Raw genomic sequence first — 23,318 nt, 5'->3', positions numbered from 1 at the left:
TGGGAAGAATACTTTGAAAATGTACTTACAGAATACTGAATACCCAAATTAAAATGTTCTGTTACATGGGCCAATCGGAGTACTGTATTCTGAATACTTAAAATACTTTTACATCAAGTTACATAATATTATAGTGTAAAAACATGACATTTAATTACAAACTGCTTGATTTTTGATGCTCTGTTTATTATGCATTAATTTATGTCTAATTAGAGACGAAAAATCACACATACACACCCTGCAAGAGCTGTATTTTCTTTTTTCTCACTTATACTGTGCAATTCAAAACCAAAATTGCACATTGAAATGCCACCATGAATTCCTTTGATATTAGAAAAGTAACTGTACTCTGAAAACCACCAAATGAAAGAGTAACTGTATTTTTGGCACATGTTTTCGGTTACTTCTCGACACTGAGTATATCTGACCATTATGTGATTATCAGATTACTGAAATGTCATGTAAACAGTTATATCTCATTTCTTCCTGGACAAACTAATGAAAGAGAAATGTTAAAGACTGAAAGAGTTATTTTATAGTTTAGTTACTCTATATATTAATTGATTAACTGACACATATCACCAGGTGTTTTTGATGATCAGATCTCTTTAATGCCAATCAGACCTAATCATTGTTTTTTACTCACCATTAAAATGTATCCAGAGATGATTTGGTTCTGCATGTTTTACAATAACAACCCAGCTACTGTAATCCCCCCAAAGACAGAATGGATAGTTGCACGCACTGAACTGTACATAATCTTAATAATACCCTTTTCCAGCATATTCAACATTTCAACACACACTTGAAGCTTAGCAGTGATCCAAAAATAACTAATTTGTTGTGAGTTTCTATATATAGAGTAACCCAACCTTTCACCACCTCGTCTTATCACGCCGTCCTTCTTACCGGTTGCACTTGGCATTTACTGTTACTTTGCATGTGCCTATCTACTCCAGTATGTAAGTGCATCTGACAAAGGAGTGGCAGTGGAGAGGATGGGATAATCGATTGGGTTCCTCTTGAAGTACTAAATCACTCCAGCCATCACGACTGTACTGATGCCAGACCTCTCCTCTGCTTCCTGCATAGCAACGAGTCCCTGGCCTTCTCACTTCCTGTTACTTCAGTGTTGTAGCCGTCTTCTTGTGACATAAGGGCAACACAGGACATTTCAACACGTCCGTAACCGCCCAAGTAAAACCACAGCTTCTGGTAATAAGAGGTTTTACTCAATGATGAAATAACAAATGGCGAGCAGAAAGCTACCTGCTACACTGGACCCAAAGACCTTTTAGCAGTGTGGCATTCGTACTACAGATTGACCCTCTTAGAAGATGTACGACCCCATTACTGCAGCTAATTAAGCTTTCCTCTGCCTGTCTTGTGATAAGTTCAACCCTGGCTTTCTGCTCTCTTAGCTTGACTCTGAGCTTTTCAAGTTGCCTTCTCTGGGGAAAAGAGTTGAATAATTTTGTGTTTGGTGAGGAAATATAGTTTAGACCTAGTGGGATGGGATTAATTTATGTGCTTTTAATTCATATCAAAAGAGTCAAGAAATGCTAGTGCTTCAGAACATTTAACTCATCCACTTTCTGCTGCGGCCGTATTTGGCACAGTGGCAAAGTGGTCAGCCCTCTAGCTCACAGAAAGTGTTTTTTTTCCTTATCAGTGACTTGAGCATTTTTCCTGTATCTTGCCCCAATATCTCAAAAAACACAATATTTGACTGGTCAATGGGTGCACACTGACCCGCCATTCAGACAACTTTTTTGTGCTCCTTCAGTTTACCCTGGCTCATTAAAGGGGTTCATATGTTTGCTGTTAGTGACGTCCGTACTGTATTTATAGAGCGTGAGCACAGCTGAGTTTGAGGCGAGATACTATACACTCCCAGCTGTTGGCCCGGGTTACACTGTTTGACCCAATGTGCTGAGTCACAGGCTTTAGTGTGGATGTCATAGTTCCCTGCATTTATTTTCAGTACTGTGAGATTACAGCTATGCAAAACTGTAAATAAATAATAATAAGTCTGCACAATGTATCACAGTTGAATCGGAATCGCAGTTTGAGAAAGTGCAATTTCTAAACCTACAAACATGTTCTGAATTGTTACACAGTTCGTTTGAAAGTTGGTGTTTTTTTCTTTCTTCTTTTTGTTTTTTTACTCCGCCCAAACGCAGTCGAAAATCACTTAACGAGAGACTTCAGATTCTGTTGCGTATAATGATTTGTTTTGCTCAATGTTACAGACAAGCATCGTTAACCAGCTGCTGAAACACAGAGCGGACCCTACACTTTTAAACTGCAACCAAGACAAGCCCTCAGGTAACCCATTGTAATACTCTCCGTGTAAAAATGTCTTGAGATTGTCGGATATGGGCTGTTATATTTTGGCAAACAGAAGTTAATGATGCAAAGACACCAGGAAATGGATTTTGACTTCATCACGATCAGCCTGTTAATATGCAAAATGATCATGAGTGTGATAATAGAAAACAAACACAGTAACCCGCAGTGCTAATGAGTATGTTGCCTTCACTGCACATGTGTATCCGAAACAGAGGGCTCGTTAATTAGTGAAGGAAAGACCAAATATGGGTGTTAATTACGAAGGGGCTGGTGCAATTAATTAAAAGCACGTATTTAGAAAACATATCATTATTCATGTCACTGCATGGAGAATTTCAGTTACTTGGTATAGAGCACATTTTTGTTCAGGATCAGGCATATTTTATTACACGTTTTATGTATTTCAAGCATAATTAGTCGATAGGTTATGAGAATATTCATTGTATTTGGGTTATGAGAACATTGATGGACCACTACATACTCACATTACCTTTAGAGAACTGTCCTGATTTGATCCTTGAAACGCATCAAGTGCTGAGAAAATGTTCACTTTTGCATTGAATAACAGGTGACATAATGGTGAGATAATCCGTGTTAGTCACAGTATCATGTTTAGGATTTATAAACTGAAATCTGCTCTTAGACCTTAGTTGTTGGATTTACACATGAGTTACACATGTGAGCTGTCTAAATACTATTTAATGTGTGTGAAGATAACACTGGCTTTGCTTCTACCGCGTAACCTCTACTAGTGAACTTCAAACAACATGGCCGCCTCACACTACTCAATCTCACGGCTTTATCACATCTCACTTGGGCGTTAATCAATACTCTCTTGGAGCATGGCGGCCCGGAATGGACGTGAGACAAGCCCTCTGAGACCTGCACAATCAACCCCTTTTTTCATTTGGAACACACCAATGCCGCTGTTAGTAGCCACATGACAGCAGAGACACCAGGCTGGAGATGGGGGTCCAGGGAGCTGTCAGTCAGGCTGAAATAAAAAGATGGACCAAAGCCATTCCCCTCCCCTGTGCCCTGTTAGACCTCATTACAGACATAGGTAACCCACACTCCTCTCTCATCTTAAGCACAGATGGATGATCCAGTGCGGCACTCACATGCTATAGTGGTGCTCCGTCCTCCCCAAGGATCTAAAATAGGAGCAGAGTTTGTCGGGGCAAAGGGGACTAAAGAGTTATTTTAAACCTAAGAACTTGAACACTAACTTGTAAAGATGAGACACACCTCGACTTTAACAAAGTTTAAGTTCAGGCTCAAAACAGTTTTGTTTAGCTGTGTATGACTGAAAGGTTTTTATTCTGCACTCTTCTTTTTTATTGTTAATTTTATGTTTTATCTTTATCTTTTGATTTGTTTGCATTGTGATTTGTCTTTCTTATTCCATACAGCACTTTGTATTAGTTTGGTTGTGAATTGTGTTATACAAATAAACTTACTTGAATTGGTTTGCCTGAAGATGGTATTAAGAATGTATCAGGTTTTTGAGATAATAGGCCAAATAAGTTAACTTCACCTACTGAAAGAGAACTTTCAAAGTTGTGGTAACACTTTCTAATAGCCGTGCCTAATTAATCTAAAAGAAACTTGAAGAAAGCTTTAATTCAAGAACAAATAGTGTATTAAGAATGATTCAAGCTTAGTAACTACTGAATTAATACCTCTGACCCTAACTCTTAAATCTGACCCCTTTTAATAAGTGGTTGCAAGCCAGAATCATTCTTAACTATTAATATTTATGTCTTTCTTCATGCTTTATTAAGGCTAATTAAGATGTTATTATAAAGTGTAGCCAACGTTGAAGTAGATCAGCGTGTGAGGTATAATACATAAGAATTTAATAACTGGAGTTGAAATATAGTGCACTGAATTTCACATTGTGTTTTGTTTAGATATCGCTGCATCTCAGCCCATAGCTGAAATGCTTCTGAGTGCAGAGGAAAACTGGTTACAGAGACTAAAAGACCCATCATCCCCTCTGCCCTCAACTGACCAACTGGAAGAAAGTGCACTGCAAGACCTCAACACCCCTGTGAAGAACTTGTGAGTGTTGGCACACATAACTGGAGCTTGGTATGCTGGTCATATCAAATCTTTTCCATTTTAATGTTTTGCACTGTTTCTTATACAGGAATCCATTTGGTGTGTCCATCTCTAAACGGGACAGTTTTCTGGAGAAGTGTGCGATGTTTCGGGAGGCAGGTGGAGGCTTGACTCGACAGCCTTCTCAGGACAATGGCCTTGATAGCCCATTCAGCTCTGGAACTAGCAAACTTGAGCAGGTGCCTGTTACCAACATATGACTTATGCAAATGTGTTTACTGTTTATTTGACATTTCCTTAAATGGCTTTTAGGTCAAGTTGATGCCTCCAGCGCCCAATGATGACCTGGCATCACTGAGTGAGCTCACCGACAGCAGTCTCCTCTACGAGATGCAGAAACGCTTTGGGAACGACCAAATCTATGTAAGCTTTTTAATGCTCTTGTTTCACATTTCAAAAACTCATGCTCACCATCAATAATTTATTAGAACAAGCAGATACATCCCTGTCAGAATAACGTCACATATCACATTCAACCTTTCCTCTTTAGTAAGCACCTTCTCTCCTAGTTTTTGAGGTCATAATTTAGCATTTTCTTTTAGCCCTGGTAAATGTCATTGCGCTCAGCCACTGGTGACAATGGCAAAATCAATATCATTGAGATTGACTGAAAAAAAATCCATCCATATCCAACAGTTTTGCCTATTACAATGCTGTAATTTCCATCCTTCCTTTAAAACTTTGGCTCTGTGTCTCTATTGGGATATTTTGAGCAAAGGCTGGAGTCAGATCAATGAAGAGCTGTGTAGTGAGGAGCTGCTGGTAATTGTGTGTTATTATGGAAACCAGGAGGGCCACAGGCAGTAGGCGAATCCACAGCAGGGGACATGGATACAGGATAATATAAGGGAGATGGAAAAGAGGAAATTAAACTGACAATTCCAGAGTTCATCCAGCTCGGAAGATAGAATACTTTAGGTGATTTATATGAGAATTTTCTATAGATATTTATGGGAGTGATGCATTTGAAAGGAAAAGTGGGCTTGGACAAAAGCTGTGAATGGTCCATATGCTCTCAGCAGGGTGGTCTGCTACGGGGGTCTTTGATGGTTGTGCTTTCCCTTCTCTCTGTCCCTTGTGCCAGAATAGCAAGACCACTGCCCCAACACACAGACAAAAAGAAAAAAACAGAAAAGAAAAAAATGATAATTGTATTTACTGCCACAATATACATGTTTTAATATCTACAGATGATCACACAAAATTAAATGTCGTAACTATGTGCACTTCCCACCCCAGTCTAGATCAAAGGTGGGTAAAGTAGCCAAAATTGTTGAAAAAATATGTATTTGGGGCAACTACTTTTCAAGTAAGAGTAATTGTCTGGACGTAACATCGGATTCATAATTTGAAGTTGAATTAATTAGAAAGACAAAACATTATGTTCATCATCTAGTACTTTCAAAGTATGTACCACAAAAATCAGGAAAATTAAAATATATCTGAAGGAGCAATAAACGAAACACAAATGTAGTATTGCCAACATGTTTTTGCTTTTGTCACTTACAGACAAACCTTTTTCTCAAGTAAGATTACGCTATACAATGTAAAATAAATTACTCAAATATATGTAAAAAATAGGGTGTGTAGAAATGTCTCCAAGGAGTACAATTGTATTTAAAAATTACTTGCGGAGCTATAACTATAAATGTAACTTGGCACTGTCCAGCATCAGGTCTTGAACAGATTAAATTTGTGGATTTGTATTGGTCAGTTTTGTCTTATGTCTTACATCTTTGTAATCACACTTTTCTACACTGTGCCCCCTCATTTCATGGGTTTTCTACCATTTCATGTCCCTAATTAATCATTCACTACATCCCTTATTTAAAAAATCTACATAAGTCGAGTGCATTTGTTGTCTTCCTGAGGGGCTAGTTGGTATCATCAACCTTGAGCCACAGCCTAAGGACAGAGCGTGTTGGTGAATGTCAGCGACGCCTGTGTTATCTCATGGGAGGAAGGGTTAACTGTCTAACCGCCGCTGGGACTGTGGCAGCAATGGAGAGATAGAAATGCAGTCGGAAATTGAGAGAGTTATTTTTATCATTTGCCGTAGGGTCTGAATGAGTGAACTGTGGAGGGGCAGATGTGTGGTGTGTTGACTGGGGAAGGTTACTGGGTCAGTGGGGCTAATTTCTCATGCTGTTACATATTCATTTATACATAGTCAGCAGAAAGCGAAATTATAAAGATGTGCAATGGTAATATATGCTGTGTTGTTTGTTTTTTCAGACTTACATTGGACACATTATTCTACTGGTCAACCCAAATAAAGAATTGCCTATTTATTCAACTTTGGTAAGTATTAAAAGGTTAACTGAACAGAAGTGAGTGAGACATCTTTACATACAATAACCTTGCTCTAAAGAGTCAATGGAGATTGTGGTTTGATAAATAATGTAATCTTCCCGGCACTGATGCAAAGCAAAAAGCTGACAGCGCAAGTTCACCCAAGGATTTTCAAGTTACACTGTACAAAGGAAACCAATACTAGATTCATTTCAAATTACATTATATGATTACATGAAAAAACACTTCCAATTCTTTTTATTAATACATAAACATGTTGATGTCAGTGATATTCTTTCATTCATGAATAACAAACCCAGACACATCTGACTGTCCTGCCCAGCGCTGGAATCACTCCAGGCGCCATATCACGCTGAGAGTGTAGTGAAGCCAATATTATATGGACATATGTTACAAATAGCACGTCTTCCAACTGTCTGACACCCCCTCTGATCTGGTAGTCTGCAGCCAGGCTCATCTCTTAAATATACTACCACAGCAAAAAGATTAGAGCATAAAAATATTGTCTTGTTTACTGTATGTAACAGAAAGTCTTAGGGGCTAAGCATAATATCATTTTTTCCATTATGTTGTGCGTCGTCCCTGTGCACCAAGGCAGACGAGTTCATATTACTTTTTAATCATTTGCTTGTTTGTGTCTGGTGCCTGCGTTTGTATTTTTAGAAAAACCTGAGCAAAAATCTGGGTCATGATGGCAGTTTATTGGTTTATATCACCGTGTCTACATTGCATCATCTCAATATAATTTTTAAATTATCGTCAGATTGATGTCTGTGTAAATGTATAATGTGGATATATAGACTATTAAAGAATGTGGACATAATATGGACTATTAAATATATCAAAATCTGATAATTACTTTAAATTAACCTTATCTAAATCAACCGAACTAAATAATAGAGTTTGTGAGTAGTATTAATTTTACTTGTTGTGTTCTTACTAAATACTAAAACAAACCTTCATTGGATTTAAAAATACAGGGTGTCCATTAAGTCTCTTTACAATAAAAAAGTATGACAAAGGCAATTGATAAGATATATTAATCAGACTTGTTCTATTGTACTCAGTAGTTTCCAAAGTTTTTGACCTCATTTAATACACCTCTATATGCGCACCATTAGTCGCACAGAGCACATTAAGACGGCACTGGATTTCTTGCCATACTGTATTCTTGCCTTACTGTACTGCAATCACATCTGTTATATTTTGCTTTAGTTCAGTAATGCTCTGTATCTGTCCTGTTTGTTCGATACACAATGTTTTTAGCATAGCCCCGTAGAACCCATGACACACATTTGTCGCTTCTCTTGAGGAGTAGACATTTTTTAGGGGTTGATTCAAAAGGATTCCTCTTTAATCAACAGGATGCCTGCAATATAAAAATGCAATTTGATTAAAAACTTTTGTAACAACTGAGTACAACCGAACAAATCTTATTAGGATATCATATAATTTGCCTTTTTAATGCATTTTTTTTAACTGTAAAGATACTCAATGGACACCATGCATTTCACTAATCGAACTTGGTATGCAGATTAACCTCAGCTACTCAATTCTTCATCATTTCATCTTTTTTCCCCAGGTGAGTCAGTTGTATCTGAGCTCGACCGGGCGCCTCTGCTCCTCTTTACCTCCTCACATCTTCTCCTCAGCAGAGAGGGCGTACCACATGATGCTGCAGGAGAGGCGGCCTCAGTGTTTTATATTAAGGTATGCTCTAGTTTTTTCACTTCAACCTTGCAGGGAAACCAACAGAGTTATTATTGCACTAATAACATCAAATGAATTACAATAGCCACCTGGTTTGTCCACACCTCTCTGTTATCCATCTGCTACGTTCACCTGAGGGCAAGAATAGGCCAAGAGGTATGTCAGTTTAGGTCAGCAAAAACATGGAGGTTCGCTTGAGCATTGTCATGGTCGTTGTCTCTCAGTTTGACAGCGCTGCTTCCTGTTAGCAATTAAATCCCGTTCCGGCTCTCCTAACATTCCTGCTGAGTTGTAACCAATCTGGCAACTTAATGTACCCCGACCACATGCTCTCTCCAACTCAATCACACACAACAATGCACATGGTCAGACCAGATACAAAAATAACAGTTTGCAATGTCTTAGTTGCTTTCTTAAAAGTCAAGGCACATTTAAAGATTTCATGTTTTTCTAATTATTACTTAGTTTGGTGAGATAGTACCATCATAAATACAGCAATAATCAAGTGGCAGTTTGTGAAGGGAGACTTTTTGTATAAGTTATTGTATAAAATAGCAGTCTTTGGCTTTTGAGAACAGCATGGTTGCTTGGTGACATACCTTTTTCTCATGGCACATCTATTGCTCATGTTCAGCCAGGAAGAACAATTATAAATAAAAGTATGTTGTCTATGTGAAAAGAGGAGTCTAACCTGTCACATATTAACCTCATCAAATCCCAGACACCACACACTTTAGCAACCGGCAGCCTTAATCTTCTTGGAGTGCAGAAAAATGCCCTTGAAATCCAATAAAAACTAGTAAATGAAAAGACAGGGCAGAGGCCTTGAGACCGGACTCTCTGCAAAGCTGTTAGCAGCAGATACACAGGGACAACCAGCATCTCTCATTGGGGCTATTACTGAAGCCTCTGACCTTCTCAAGCCATCTGTTTGCTGTTAGTACACATGTCCCAGGCCAGTGTATAGGGATGTACATGTGAATAAGCCACTGCAGATGCACCATATGTTTGATTAATGCAACCTTGTGATAAATGTAAAACAGGCTCCTGGTGTCAAATATCTGGTGAAAATGGTTGTTTTTGTAGATATATGCATGGTACAAAATAGAGTGGCTCATGAGGTACATGATGAAGACTCATTTATTCTCAAAATCATGCATTGAACCTCAGTATTTTTGATCAAAATAAACAAAATGTATTCCTTTTTATTGCTTTGTCATTGCAGTGGAGAGAGTGGTTCTGGGAAGACAGAAGTTTGTAAGCACATCGTGAGGCACCTGAGCGCTCGGTCCAGCTCCAAGGGATTTTCCCTGGACTCCAGAATGAAACATGTAAGTCTGAGTCTTAGCTTTTTTTTCAGGAAAGCATTCAAGTGATGATATTGACAAGGGGTGTGGCACGGACAACTTAATGGATGAGAAAATGTTGAAGGGCAGCTAGTGTAAAAATGGCTTCCTCGTAGCATTTATAGTGCACTATCCATAGGGACATAGATTTCCTTCTCTTCTCATGCAATTAATGTTAAGTGCTATGATATTCTGATGAACTCATCAATATGAGTCAATATCTAGGTCAGCCTGCTCTGTATTCATCAGAGGACATTTACTACTGAAAATGTAGACACACTGACATCTAGTGGATGGAAATGTAAAGACACAATTGTTTTTGCATTTTAAAATATGACTTTGAAAGACTTTATATGTGCATTGTAATGCTAATGTCATGTGTTGTGTATTTGCAGGTAAACTCTGTTCTGGAAGCTTTTGGTCACGCTAAAACACAGCAAAACAACAACTCCAGCCGCTTCATTAAGCTTTTGAATATTCAGTACTGTGAAAAGAGTAGGACAATAATCCGAGGTATGCTTTTGGGACTATGTGTCTTTTTTTGTCCAAAAGTAAATAAGCGATATATATATCTAATTATGCTCCCAATTGCAATGCAGAAAAGTTGAATAAACCAGCAGAGGGCAGTAAAAGATCATATATAGTTTCCCTCTGCTTACCTGAATTCACCTTCCTTTTCATTTGATTACTCTTAAAGAGGTTATTAATCACAGACACATGTTTTCTGCTATAGGATCTATAAAAGGTTCTGTCTCCTGTGTACTTAAAGTGGCTTGTTTTCTTTACAGCACGGGTGATTCCCTACATGCTGGAGAAGTCTCGTCTGGTCCATATGCCTCCTCAACAATACAACTTCACTATTTTCCATCTGATGGCTGAGGGCCTCTCAGCGGAGGAGAAGAGTGCACTTTACTTAAACAATGTTCTGGCTCACAGGTACAGTACATGTAAATAAAATGACTCTAAACTATGGTCATGTTTGTGGCTGAGGCTCATGAGGCCCATGCTCATTTTTACCACTTGATGTTTCTACCCACTGTTTGGGTGGTAATGTGTAATCATATTGGCCTTGCATGTCAACAGCCATATCTGACATTTGCTCGAGGTGGTGCAAACTCTATGTACAATAGGCTCCTATCAAGGTTAGGCTACAGTCTATATGTGCTGATGATACCATTTATTGACTTTCTAGTGATAACATACTTTACATTTGAATGTCGCCTCATTGCAGCACAGTGTGTGCCCAATTGATAAATATAAAGAACTGAATATAATTTTAATAAAGTACTTCTGCCCTATACATTTGGTCACATTCATTAATTAGTTTGGAGTCTGATTTGTGTTTGCATTTGAAAATACTTTTGATTTGCATTTGATTTATATGTGTACCATGTATAATTTGATTTCAGGTACCTTAGGGGACTTGCTCCTGGGGAAAACCCTCCAGTTGCTACAGCCTCACCACAAAGCAAAGAACGTCTTTCAGTTGTGAAGCAAGCCCTCCGAGCACTAGGCTTCAACAAACAGGTATTGGCACATCATTATGATTTGATGTCTCATTTTAAATAGATGACTGTGTGCCTGAACATATAAAATAGTGTCTATGAAGTTCTAATTAAATGTATCTCATGCAGTGTCAACCTTCACCTTGTCATAACTTGATTTAATTATGAATGTAAAGACTCTTAAAACTGTGCCTGAGGCAGACACATGCACAGTGTATCTGTGTACAGTGGCACAGCATGTCCTGTACTTCACCAGCTGTGCTCCCAGCCCATTATCACGTTCTATTCTTAGATTTCCAGTCAGCATCTGTCAGCAGTAAATGACCACCATTTCACCTTTTAATCTAACAGTCGATGTGGGGGAGCAGGCCATGGGGAAAGCACAGGGATATTGGTTTCATCAGAAGGCACCAGTATCCTCTGAAACAATTCAGTGATGAACACAAGTGTAGATGTTAGAGTAGTGTAAGTGACAGACCACCCCTTGGTTTGTGTCTAAGCTCTCATCAGGAGAGGACTCACAGCTCGGACCCAGAGGTCAATCTTCATTAACACCCCTATTGCTTAGTTTCCTCCTTTTCTTCTATTCCCACTGCACTGTAGAGGGGGTCTGACTGTAGATATGTCAGACAGAGACTAATGTGAGTGTTTATCTTTCAGATATCTGCTCCAGCATCACGCCTGGAGAAAGTGCATATTCACACCAACACAGGGACACACACACACACACAAGGAACCTCCCCCTCTCAGAGCCACGTGTAATAGGGTACTCCATTAGGCGTCCTCTGCTCAAGGGCACAGAGGAAGGAAGAGTCGGATAAGAAGAGAGAATTATGTGAATGAAAGTGCTGATGTGTTATCAGCTTTGTAGAGAAAATGTTTGATTAAGGCTTTCATTGTCGTTTTATAAAAAAAAAATACATCCAGTAATGCCATTTCAGAACATCCTTTATTTGTCAAAGTATAGATTAAAGAAAAACTAATACCGTACTTATAATAATGCAAAAACAACATCACTACACATTTTACACATTAATTTATGAATGTAAAATATATCTTCCGTGCTTTTTAGATATGACTTTGTGTGCACCTGAATGCCACAGTGTAGTATGGCATGAAATATAGGTGAAGAGTGGGAAGAGACATTCGGAAAATTGCCTGAGTTGGGATAAAACTCACAACATAGAGGCATATGTCCACGATCACTCTTCAGAACTAGATGTGACTTAATTTCACCGTGTTCCGTCATCATCATCATCATCTTTCATTAACAGCTGGTGTGTGGTTGTTGTGTGTTTAGGAAGTGGAGTCCGTGTTCTCGCTGCTGGCCGCTGTACTGCATTTGGGGGACGTGCACTTTAGCGCTGTGACAGATGTGGATACAGCGCTCCCTTCGGACCTGCCACTGCTGGACAGGGGTCAGTGTTGCTGTCACCATTAGCTCCTCTGTCCTCTCATGTGCTCCGGTTATGGATCCTGGGATCATGAAAATAAAACTGCATTAGTCACACTAGACATTTAATCTCCTCTATATAACAGGATTTTAATGTGTTTTTATGTGTAAATAAGTGATGCTTTTCAGATTCTAGAGTGGGATAATGTCATGTACTCCCAGTTGCGGGTCAAGAGACACATTTCCCTATTGATTATGTTGTATTCTCATAAGAAAACAAATATTGAACTTGACCATTTCTACTAGTGACAAGCCTAAGACTTCACTATATAACAACAATAATCTGCATTTTAACAACATTCATTTTAGCTTCCCCCATCTGTATTAAATGTTCTTGGCCTTAAGAACATTGTGATCATCTGAAGCCCAGCAAAACTGTTACAACATGAGGAATGTTGAAAGATACCTTCAGTATAATGTGTCAGGGCACAAACTGTCTTGTTCAGATTGTGTTCTTAAACTATAGTGACAGGAGCAGCAATGGAGTTTGTGCTTTTGTTTTTATATAATTGAGAAGGCTATAGAACTAAAATTAGAGGGCGTTTAACAGCTGTTTGCAAAGTTTTAAATTGGAAAGTAACATTGCGTTGCTATCTTTGTCATCGCGAGGACCAAAATATCTCTTCATAGTGTTAGATAGTGTCAGTTATTATTTTCTGTAGCCAGGGACATTTTTAAATAGACGCTGTTTGTGTGAATGTACCTCTGCCGATCCCCTTCTCTGTACCTCTCTATCTGTTATTGTTATCCCACTGGAGACCGGGCAGTTGGCCAGCTCACATCTCGGTCCAGACAGTCACCTGTTTGCTGTGCCATATTTCTCCGAAAACGTAACCATGGTGACGGGAGATCACTGAGGGGAACGCGCTCTTTCCCAGCCATTACCCTCAATGTTATTTTCTCACTCTCCGTCTCTCCCCTCTCTCCTTCATTATGCAACTCGTTACATGTGCTCCCTGTGACCTCTGACCCTTGGGAGGCAGTAAACAAATGACATCATGGCTGAATGGGAAAGAGCCGGTCATTGTCAGAGCAGTGTCATGGCTGGTGATGTCAGCAGTGCTTTTCTGGGCCTGTGTCACCTGTTTGTGTTCAGCGCTCTGCTCAGAAATGAACCCATGAGTCACCATCACAGGCTCTTCAATCAATCAATTTTGAACAATCCGTATATGACCCTAACCTGTTTATCGGTGCTGTGCTGTTGGGTACAATGGATTTTTTTTTATTTGCTCTAATGTGACGTAATGACCCTATTCACTTCAAACTGTATATTCACTATTATTTGCTTATCGTGTGATCATATTTAATCATGCAGTCCTGGTATATCAAGTGGTATTTCTAAATGCAGTCATACATGTCCTCACAACAGAAAATAAATGAAGTAAAATGCCATAGGAACCTAAAGACACACAGTGCTTTTTGTTACCTGGGTTTGCTGAAGACCACCTCTAAAGTGAAGCAGTAGGCCCCTGGAGCAAAAGTACACGTACACATAGTTTTTTAATGTATGGGTAAGAGAGAATGTCTAAAATAGTTGCCAAAGCTTGTAGATCTTATTTGGTTGTAAAAGTACTTCAACAATTTTTCAGAATGTTCCTTCAGTTTTGTTTATTCCTATAACTGTTGTTGTTGCAGTTGCTGGAATGCTGCAGGTGTGCTCCAATGACTTGAGTACCGCCCTCACCTCTGATGTTCAATACTTCAAAGGTATGTTCCCACAACCTCTGCAGTAACATGGCCCGGGGAGCCACCCACTCATAATACTTGTTTTGATTTGTTTGCTGTGTATTGTCAGGGGACATTACTGTAAAATGCTTTCAATCACTACTCATTATCTGACAATCATGATACAATGCTGGTGCTATGATATTATATTGTAGTCACTTATCTTCTTAGGAGTATAGTAGTATATCTTAGCATAGAATTAGACACTGTAGCAAACTGACCCACGTTAGATTTGAACTTGAATGTTACAGTGAGTTATGGTACTAAGTGTACATGGTTGTTTCAAGTTTATTGTTCACACAGGAAAACTGTAAAACCTCAACATTTGCAAAACACTGTCAAATTTCAATAACATGTTTATTTGATTAGCTTTTTTTGTATTGTGTAACACTATACAAAATAGCAATAAATGATTATTTTTTTATTATCTTTTTTATACTAAGCACATAACATACTGTGTAAACAACAAGCAACACAGCAACAGGCTTATTGACGTTTTTCATATCAATTACAATCTGCAAATGCTTATTTCTCTGTATAAAATGATATTGTTTCTAGGTGACGTAATCACTCGGCGTCACACAGTTGAAATATCAGAGCAGTACAGAGACCAGTTGGCCAAGGCCATCTATGGACGCCTCTTCAGTTATCTGGTCAACTGTATCAATGACTACCTACAAGGCCATGAGGACAGCACTCAGTATGTATCCCTCTGGGTGTACGTTTGTGTCTTTGTTGTGTGTCTTTATACTGCGCTCAGCCAATGTTTCTAAGTAACTTCAGATTGTTGAAATGTTATTCTGAATACTATCACTGAAATATATCAGTCATCGCACAGAATGGTGGTGACAGCCAATTCTGTCACATATTTTAGTGCAGACTCTTGTAATAGTTTGTGACATGACCCGATAGGTATGTGCACTGAACACTGAAATGGAAAAACATAACAACATGCTTGAGATGGAGGACCCAGCCAAGGTTTATAGGGAGGCCCTTAACACTAACAAGGCCATAGGATCCTTGATATTGTTGATGCTTGGACTCTTATCACTCCCAGTCAGATAACCTCTGCTTCAGGAATGTGTTTGTGCTTCACTTGTTTACACAGGAACCCCACCAATACTATGTCATACATTTCTCAATGGCACTCCCTACAGATGTTACACAAACTACGCATTACAGGAATGTTATGACTGCAACTTAATATCTTTTACTTTTTGCACTTTTTCTCATAGTAATCCTGCTCTAGAAATCAGCATTTTGGACATTTTTGGTTTTGAAGATCTTCAGCGAAATGGCTTTGAGCAGGTAAGGCACTATTTTCACCTCATGTAACATCTGTCAGCATTAGCTTAAATTGTCCTCTAAAACTAATAAAAAACTCTCAGTTGTGGGATTCCAGCTAATCTAAATCAGATTGTTGAGATGTTTGCAGAAATATTTCCATGTTTAGTTCTAATGAATGAGGTGAGGTCTGTGGTGGGTGTAGCGTCATGTTCACTTGTCCTCAGATGAACTTAGATCTGACACAATGGCGGCCTCTGTGAGAGATTTCAGAGGAATTGGCTGGCCTCAACCTATTGTTTGTGTTTGTATCCCTGAGTCTGGGTCTACGGTGTTGTGAAATGTGTAGTGTTAAACATATGTGTGAAATATTCTGGTAAGGTATTCTTGTGAAATGTTTGGAAAAACAACACAGTTTTAACTATATTTACAAAAGACAAAAAAGGGGATAGATCATATATAACCTTTTAAGGGAATCTTCACATTTGATCCTGGCTTGAGCCCAATTTGATTCCTAATAGAGACTTGGTTTGGTCCCATTCTAGTCCTGGTTTAGTTCTAGTTTATTACCATTTAGTTCCAGTTTTAATGTGTGAATCCACTTTTTTAATTCTCTTGTTATGGTACTGGTCCCTCCTCCTTTTATCTATTTTTTTTTGGGGTTTTTTTGTTTAACACGAAGTGACTCTTACAAAATGCTTGCATTGCATCCTTTTTTATAGAGTACACAGTGTAGCTCATTGCAGCTCACCTGTTCCAGACTATAATTCTGTCATGTGCTCATCAAGCATGCACTTTTAATAGACTCTTCTATTGTAAGAGCAGCAGGGATCAGACCCGCCAGTCTGTATATCACGGTGTGTGTGTGTGTGCATTTGTGTAGATGTGTGTGTTGTTGGGTGTAAATCAGGCCATTCATCGTGTTCATGAGGCTAAGTGCTTATGCTGCTACTCCTAGCTTACACACTCCCCCTGTGGAACCAGCGGTGCTTTTATTTAGGCTTGAGCATGTTTGACTTTGGTTGCTGTGCCAGCGTGTGAAACGGAGATGAGTGCGTGGCCTGAGTCTACCTCTACATCTGAGTGGATGTGAGACTTTACATGACCTTTTACTGTCGTGGAAAGGTTAGGAGCAAATGCCAGAACAGGGAAGTGAGAGAGATTTTTTAATCTGTTGTTAAATGATGAATAATAAAGTCCTAAAAGGAATTCAATGGGATGTTAGCTAGTATAAATGGAAGAATTTGTAAATTTATCATCTAAAATGATCCAAAAACGCAATGAGATCATGAGAGACTATTACTGTGCTAAGCCTGGACAAATTTGCAAATTTGAGGGTTGCAAGAAAAGACACTGGGAGCCAAATCATTTCCATGGCTATTAGATAAAGTCTGGTGACGTATTACAGCTGGTTTACTCTCCTTTTATGCACTGTTACAAAATGCAGCAAAAAAACACAAAACACACAAAATATATATGAAACAAAATGTCCAAAACATATTATTATTACCTCACTTAATAATATGGCAACAAGAAAAACATAATTTGCAATGGGTGGGTAATTTGTGCTTATTTTCTTGTATATAGTGATCATTTGACAGACAGACATACAAGTTAAGCATTTGTAAATACAAGATTGTAGGTCCGAGACATATTAATAACAAGATATACTGAGTCAAACAACAGGACAGAAGACATAACGGGACAGTTTGCAGACAAGACAAAACATGATAATAAATAAAAATAAAGCATGAGTGAGTGTTTACGTGTAACTTGTGTGTGTGTGTGTGTGTGTGTGTGTATGCGTGTGTGTGTGGGTGTAGCTATAACATATTGAAGTTGAAGGGAAGAGAGAAAGAATAATAAGGGTGAGGTTAAGTGAAAAAATGAACAAGAAGGTAAAAAATAGTGATAAAAAGGCAGGCCTGGTAGGCATTTATCTTATTCTTACTATTCCTTTAATCTCTTGTTAAACAGTTGTAGAGGTCTTCTGCATTCATCCTATACTGCATATAAGACACACGTGCTTGAATAATAATTGCAATAACAAACAAAGGCTCTCTGTCTGACATGTTTACACAGACAGGCGGCCGGCACACTTCACTGTGAGATGGTGGTCATTAATGCTCGTTAATTAGAGATCTGTTTGTCACCAGTGTGTTGTACCTCCTCAGCACTCCGCTAATGAGCTAACTCAATCAACCACCTGCTGGGACCGTGCGTACAATGGACTGAGCAGACAGATACAAAACACTCGTCTCACACAAAAACTTAGATTGTTATGAGATACGAGTTACTGAATAGTGTGTAATGGATTCATGATTTGGACAGAAGATTTAACAAAGTAAGTGATAATACGTTAGATAAAACCAACAACAGAAAAAAAAAATCGATGTAGTAACAGTATATGTGATCATACGTGATTGGTGCCTAGTCATTTTCATCTTGAGGGACACTAGAATTCACAGCAGGTGCCAGAGTAATTTACTTTACTACCTAAAACAGACATTTTATTCACATTTCTTTTCTTTTTTTTTACTTTACTTGCATTTTAAAATATATTTCTTTACAAGTTCAAGTTTAGTACAAGTTGGTCTTTTTGTAATTCTGCTGGTAAGTGATTATATAATGAGGTAGATGCATAGCAAAGTGAATTATTGAAATGGCACGATGCCCCTGTCCTGTTGGTGAGGATGGGGGGTTCAAAGAAAGTTTAATCCGACCTGCTGCTTCACTCGGCAGTGTGTTGTTTCAGCTCATATTCACCACTTACTCACTGCATCAATGTGACAAGTGACAGTGTTGCCCCGGCTCCAAAGCTTCACACAAAAAAAAACATTAGATTCAGTTCTGCTGTGACTGGGACTGTGGGTGAGGGAGAGTTCATAAGTACCTCCAGGTGACAAGGCCCTGTCCCACTACAGCCATGTAAACTGTAAAATATGATCTGTTTATTTTATTGCTGTCTGTTAGGCCTGCTTAATATGTTGCAACTGAATTAAAATCACAATTTGACTTAATGTCAGTTTTCAAATCATAAAGGCTGCAATTATCCTCTGCAAATCTTGTTGTAGCTTTAGTTTAGACCTTTATAAAAATGAAATTTGTTGTGTTCTTGTTTATTAGTTCATACTCAGTCTTCTCTCAGATCTTAATGTTCCTGGAGTTGTTTATAATCTGTACTTTATCCTACTTCTTAAACATATATTGCACATCTAACCACACTACTTTGATTTTGTTTTTGATTTTGTTTTGTCTTTTTCCTAAATTGTGGTCCCCTGCTGTTTGGAATTCATCTGGCGTAATTGGTTACTTTGGGTTGTAGTGTTAACACAATTTACTATTCTGTATGTTTGAAGCACATTTCTTATAGTCTCTTTTTAGGAAACATGTTAATTGTTTTGTTGTTGTGTGCGTTCCAGCTTTGTGTGAACATGACCAATGAGCGTCTGAGGCAGTACGTCTCAGAGGTGCTATTCCAGCAGGAGCAGGCCGAGTGTCAGCAGGAGGGCATCGCCACGGAAACACTCTGCTCCCCTGGCAACCAGCCCGCTGTCCTTGACTTCTTTCTGCAGGTACTTTGGGCAACAGCGTAACCTCTTCTTTGCCCCAATTGGCCAGTTTTACACAAATGGCTCCCAGGAATTCAGTAGTTCAGACTGGCAGCACTAAAGAGGTGTCTGTGCTTTTTGATTTTATTTTTGCTTGATTTTCAAGAAGAAGTTTTAAGTCAGCTCCACATTTAGCTTAATTTTACATTTTACAATTGGCTAAAACCACATTATGGTGCCTATGTTAACCACACTAGTTTTTATATTCTAAAGCTCATCTCTTCAAACAGCGCTCATATCATATTTTGTCTTCTTTGAAAACAAATATAAGCTGCTATTATTGTTTTATTGTTGCTCCTGTGAACCTTGCCTGTAGTTTTCTTGTGCTCCTCCGCAGAAGCCTCAGGGGCTGTTGTGGATGTTAGACGAGGAGAGTCAGAGCTTAAGGCCGGCAGAGCAGACTCTGTACAAAAGGCTGTCGGCCCAGCTGGACTCCAGTCCCACACATGGGCTCTTTCTCACAACTAAAGACGGCAATGGAAACCCCCCTCCAAAAGACCAGGGCCCCGCCTTCACTGTGAAACACTACGGTGGACAGGTGCGTCTGTAGGACAAGATGTGATTGGATTATATCATCACTTTATATTTACCATTACTTACTATGTGATTGCTCAGTCTTTTGTATGCACATAAAATATCATATAACTTTTGTATCGTTTTATTTTATGAAATCAGCTCTAGTTAATCTAGTTACAAGAATAATATTGATTGAGATCATTTTTTATGAAAACTGTGAAAACATAGCTCTCATGAAATGTGTTGTTGTAGGTTTCATATGACCTCACTGGATCCTTAACCAGAAACAAGGACTCTCTTCCTCAGAATCTCTTGTTTACAATGAAGTGTAAGTACCAGTGAATGAGACACATATGAGCAGACTGTCCTGTCAAAACACTCCATCACAAAGATCCCCTCTTGTCTAAACTCATACCACACAAAAACACTCTTTGTGCAGCTTTGCCCGTGCCGTTATGAGCACGATTCATCCATATGCAGCAGACAGCAGCCTGTGTGTATATTGTCTATAGACGGTGCCAGATGTGGGCTGTTGTGACCAGTGGGACACAAGTGGTCGTTGTGTGGCTGCCAGGCTCGCCTTGCGTCTAGCAGTTTAATTGCTATAATTTCCATGATGAGGCTAATCGTCTAACGCTAGCCCTTTACTCACTTGGCTGTTGTCCCTCCACCTCTGAGCCTCGTCGCTGCACAGGCTTTCATCTTCATACACACACTTATGTAACACTGTTTCTTCTTATGGCACTAATCCCACTGCCGTTTAGGTTTCAAACTCAGATCCAATTGATGACAGGAAAAGCTATGTAACATTACATTTTGAGGCTTGTGGTAATTGCTTTGAATGCAACTACTTAAATGACTAGGCTAGTTTGTTTTTCTTGGTAAGTGGGTAGTGCAGCCATCTTCATCCCATCTCTCACTGCTGCTGAGAGCACAGCCACACGTGCGCATTGACACACATTTGGCTTTCTGAATGAGTTCATTGTTGTCATAACTTTTGTCATAACTAATGCTTACTTTGAGTGTGTTCAGTACAACTAAGCCAGGAGCCCACCTTAAGCCTTCCTCTAACCTCTGCAACCACTCTACTCTTTTGTTTATGTCACCATTTTCAACAGCTTTTTTCATTCTCTCCTCCGCCCCCCATTCCCACCAATGCCTTTGCTTCTCGTCCTCCCTCTCAGTACGTGTTTATGTGCTTTGTGCCCGGCAGCCAGTGAGAGTGTCTTACTACAGCAGCTCTTCCAGTCCAAGCTGACGCAGACTGGCTCACTGGTCCCAGCCGCACAGGGGCATGTGGGTCTGAGGGGCTCCAGAGCCCTTCTGCTACATAAGATGCCCTCAGCTCATGAAGTACCCACCTGTAGTGTCCCCCAACAGCCAAGGAGGTATCATGACCTTAGCAAGGTATGCTCAAACAGAAGAACATGTTTAAAACAAATATTGAATACAGTAATACACACAAAAACAACCACTCAAGAGCAAAATGTTCATATGAAAAATAAAGAGTTTTCATTCATAAAGCGTTTAAATCAGCACTGTGTTTATGCATTCTCTTGACACAACTCATTTTTGTTATAAAACTTGCTGTGAAAGTAGGTTCCTGTAGTGAGCCTGTCAGACTGGAGAGGGAGGCTGCTTGCGTAACCTCTGGGGGTCTTGCCTGATGTCTCTGTGGCTCATTAGCCATTGAATGTAAAGGCCTACATAAGCCCCCTCTCACCTCTGTCCCACCAGCTTTATTTGGGAACATTAGGTTATGTTGTAGTGGCTATAGGTACATGATGCAAAGGCCAGAATTACACTGTAGAATCCAGAATACTGTTTGAGTGTGTGGACAGTGGTCTGGTTCAAACACAGCTGACCAGATGTTTCTGTCATTTCAGATGCTGAAGAAGAAGGGTTCAAGCTCATTTCTCCAGAGGCTTGAGCGGTGTGGACCAATCACAGTGGCTGTCCAGTTGAGGGTATGAATGTCATCACATGAAAACACAACATTTAAATATTTCTTATGATGAGTTATACAAGATACGTAAATATAGACATTTTGCACACATGTTTTGGAAGATAATACATTTTGTTGTTCTAAAACAAACATCTCAAGGAGCGTTTGGTGACGCATGAGGGATGTACTGTGGTTTACTCACCCTGTAACTTCAGACTGAATGAGCTCTGTGTGTTGCACAATCAGTTGCGGGCTTGTGGTCGACAATTTCCTAAGGGACTGGAAGAGAGGAGGCTGAAGAATGACGCTGGACTAGGCCCCCCTCATGAATGAATGAACAATGAACAACAGCCATGTGTGCCATGCGCATGTTTGGAGGCAGGACCCTGCAGTGAGCGCCGTAGTGACGCTCAGGACTGAGGTGTCAGCCATTGTACTGGAGGGAGTGTGAAGTGTGCTTTGACGTCAGCTGAAACACACACACAAGTGTTTACATGCATGTCTGTCTGAGTGACCTTGGAACCACCGTCTGACAACTTAATAACACGCATTTTCTGAGTTTTCGTACTCAACTATTCTCCTCAGCTTTTCGAGGTTGCAGTCACTGTTTCACACAATTCAATATTATTGAAATTATTAAGTTATTAAAGGTGCATTTTTTTGTTTATTTGATTGGGACAGAGTAATCTGATGCAATTATCACAGTGTTTGCTTTTAACTTGTGTACTTTCCTCTTATAAAAACTAATAAGTTGATTAACTTTCAGATGTTTTTGTTGTTATGTTCAGTATATGCCTGTAGTCAGAAAGTATATATTTTTTTTTCTTTTAGTCTGAAACCTTTCCTCTCCTTTCCCTCCTGTAGAATTCCCTGTCAGAGCTAATCAGTAAGCTGCAGTCTTGTTCTCCTCATTTTGTGGAGTGTGTCCGCCCCAATGCCAGCGGTCAGCCGGACACCTTTGACAGCCTCCATGTGTCCACCCAGCTGCAGTACATCGGGGTGCTGGAGATGGTGCGCATGATCCGCTACGGCTATCCTGTCCGCATGTCCTTCCTGGGTTTCCTTAGCAGGTGAGGCGTTAGCCAGCAGCATTGCTCCAGTTATTACTCAATGCTTATTCAGGGCTATTTGACATTTCCTCTTAGATTTTTAATGATATGCTGCTATGACACTCTGCTTCACTCACGTTACGGCTCAAGTCACATACATAAATCACATTTGCGTCAAAGTGAGCTGAAACTTTGATAGAATGTTAATGTGCTTTTACATCATAAATTTAGGCTCATTTTACAGTGTGACACCCGTTATACTTACAGAAATGGTAGAATCGACAAGTCACAGCAACCCTTTTTTTGTCAGAAGCACAAAATGACTTCCATGGCTTTTTGTCTACGATGGGCGTCCATTGCGGATGATGAAACACATTTATCTTGT

At 39.4% G+C, this 23,318-nt stretch overlaps 1 protein-coding gene across 1 annotated transcript in view; it reads left to right on the top strand.

The window, feature by feature from the left end:
- The window catches only part of myo16 (myosin XVI), a 61,741-nt gene that overhangs the window by 17,864 nt on the left and 20,559 nt on the right, over positions 1–23,318 (top strand). The window contains exons 8-27 of the mRNA XM_033986740.2: positions 2,253–2,328; positions 4,266–4,416; positions 4,505–4,655; positions 4,729–4,839; positions 6,712–6,777; positions 8,372–8,499; positions 9,725–9,830; positions 10,241–10,358; positions 10,634–10,781; positions 11,255–11,372; positions 12,651–12,768; positions 14,439–14,510; positions 15,087–15,228; positions 15,764–15,836; positions 19,235–19,387; positions 19,761–19,961; positions 20,192–20,267; positions 21,153–21,346; positions 21,826–21,906; positions 22,749–22,954. Coding sequence (XP_033842631.1) covers positions 2,253–2,328; positions 4,266–4,416; positions 4,505–4,655; positions 4,729–4,839; positions 6,712–6,777; positions 8,372–8,499; positions 9,725–9,830; positions 10,241–10,358; positions 10,634–10,781; positions 11,255–11,372; positions 12,651–12,768; positions 14,439–14,510; positions 15,087–15,228; positions 15,764–15,836; positions 19,235–19,387; positions 19,761–19,961; positions 20,192–20,267; positions 21,153–21,346; positions 21,826–21,906; positions 22,749–22,954 — 2,489 coding nt within the window. The remainder of the gene's footprint in view (positions 1–2,252; positions 2,329–4,265; positions 4,417–4,504; positions 4,656–4,728; positions 4,840–6,711; positions 6,778–8,371; positions 8,500–9,724; positions 9,831–10,240; positions 10,359–10,633; positions 10,782–11,254; positions 11,373–12,650; positions 12,769–14,438; positions 14,511–15,086; positions 15,229–15,763; positions 15,837–19,234; positions 19,388–19,760; positions 19,962–20,191; positions 20,268–21,152; positions 21,347–21,825; positions 21,907–22,748; positions 22,955–23,318) is intronic.

The sequence above is a fragment of the Periophthalmus magnuspinnatus genome, chromosome 21 (assembly GCF_009829125.3).
Source record: "Periophthalmus magnuspinnatus isolate fPerMag1 chromosome 21, fPerMag1.2.pri, whole genome shotgun sequence".
Lineage (NCBI taxonomy): Eukaryota > Metazoa > Chordata > Actinopteri > Gobiiformes > Gobiidae > Periophthalmus > Periophthalmus magnuspinnatus.
Note: the sequence above shows the minus strand (reverse complement) of the source record. Positions and strands in the feature narration are given on the sequence as shown.